Source organism: Strongyloides ratti, scaffold srae_scaffold0000071, assembly GCF_001040885.1.
Source record: "Strongyloides ratti genome assembly S_ratti_ED321, scaffold srae_scaffold0000071".
NCBI classification, from domain to species: domain Eukaryota; kingdom Metazoa; phylum Nematoda; class Chromadorea; order Rhabditida; family Strongyloididae; genus Strongyloides; species Strongyloides ratti.
Genome location: NW_020171589.1, coordinates 1 through 1,463, shown reverse-complemented (window position 1 = coordinate 1,463; position 1,463 = coordinate 1). Strand labels below are relative to the sequence as shown.

The window sequence follows — 1,463 nt, the reverse complement described above, 5'->3', positions numbered from 1 at the left end:
TTTTTTTTTAAATTCTTTAAATATAACTTACTCAAAAAAATTTGAAAGTTATATATTAATAGCATGAAAATATAAATAAAAGATATCTGAATACAAACTTTCTACTCTCTAAAATGGTACATTTTTCAAGAAATATTTAAATGCAAATAAACTTAATATATATGTAAATAACATAATAAATTATTTTTATTATTTGTACAATTTAAAATAAAGCAAGTTTTGAAATCACATAAAAAGTTTAAAAAAAAATATTGTACTTTATTTTGAGTATTTAACTAGTCAATTTATCATTAATTTATTAATGAAATATATAGAAAAATTAATTTATAATAAATATTTTAATATATTTATTCATTTAAAAGATATATTAATTAAAATGATTTATTTACAAAATAAAATTTAAAAATTTTTTTAATATTAGCAGAAAAAATATTCAAAATAAATATACAAATTTATGCTTTATACTTCAAATTTTTGTCACAGGTAAAAATGGATAATATGATCTATGTTATATAGATAGTAAAAAATGAGTTATATATAAATATACAACAAACAATAAAATACATTTAATAACATATATTAAATAAAAATTAATAATCCTTTTATTGTCATTTGGCAAGTTGTTTTATCAAATTTTAAAAAGATACATTATATTAATGAAAGTATTGAATTATAAAAATCCATACGATATTTAATATATAATAGAATGTTTAATTTTTTATTATAATATTATATATTAAGAAAAAATTTTTTTAGAAGTTAAACTTAATACTATATATTTTGCATTAATTTCATTTAATACTTTTTTAATATGCCATATTTTAAAAAAGAATATTATATATAAAAAGATATATTAAAGGAATAAAATTTTATTATATCAATATACTAAACGGTTTTATAGGTAAAAATTGTGAATAAAAAGCATTTAAAATAAAATAAAAACATGTAAAAAATCAAAATTATATATTTATAAAATTTTAATTTTAAGAATTATAATTAAGAAAAAATAATAATAATTTTAATATAAACAAGAATGACTTTTTTTTACCATTTAAAGTAACTACTTTCTTCCATATGATTTAGGATCAGAAGGGTCTTTATATTTTTTTGTTACAGGTTCTAATTTACTCCTTTGATTAATATTATATATTTTTTCAGCAAGCTCTATTGTAGCACCAAAAGGTAAACCACGTTTTCTTTTTACATTAAGATCTTTGAAATTAAAACGGGATAAAAAACTTTCTCCCAATTGAATAAATAATAAATAAATAAATAGAAATAATACAATAATTTTATTGGTTTTAATGAAAATCATATTAAGCTTAGAAAATATTTATTAACTTTGATAAAATTATAGTTAAATCGTTTTTATACTACTTTAAAAGACTACTAATTAAACTAACATCAAATGATATTGAATTAAAAATAGATGTTTAGTTTACATAACAATACTTCCTGTTTTA

The 1,463-nt window shown here is 15.5% G+C and overlaps 1 protein-coding gene across 1 annotated transcript; it reads right to left on the bottom strand.

Moving 5' to 3' along the window:
- Positions 1-1,060: 1,060 nt before the first annotated feature.
- Positions 1,061-1,242, bottom strand: SRAE_0000080700 (Hypothetical protein; the record flags this gene model as incomplete). The annotated part of the gene is made up of 1 exon (XM_024646757.1): positions 1,061-1,242. A coding segment is annotated over one exon (182 nt), but the record flags the coding sequence as incomplete, so codon positions are not given.
- Positions 1,243-1,463: the final 221 nt, after the last annotated feature.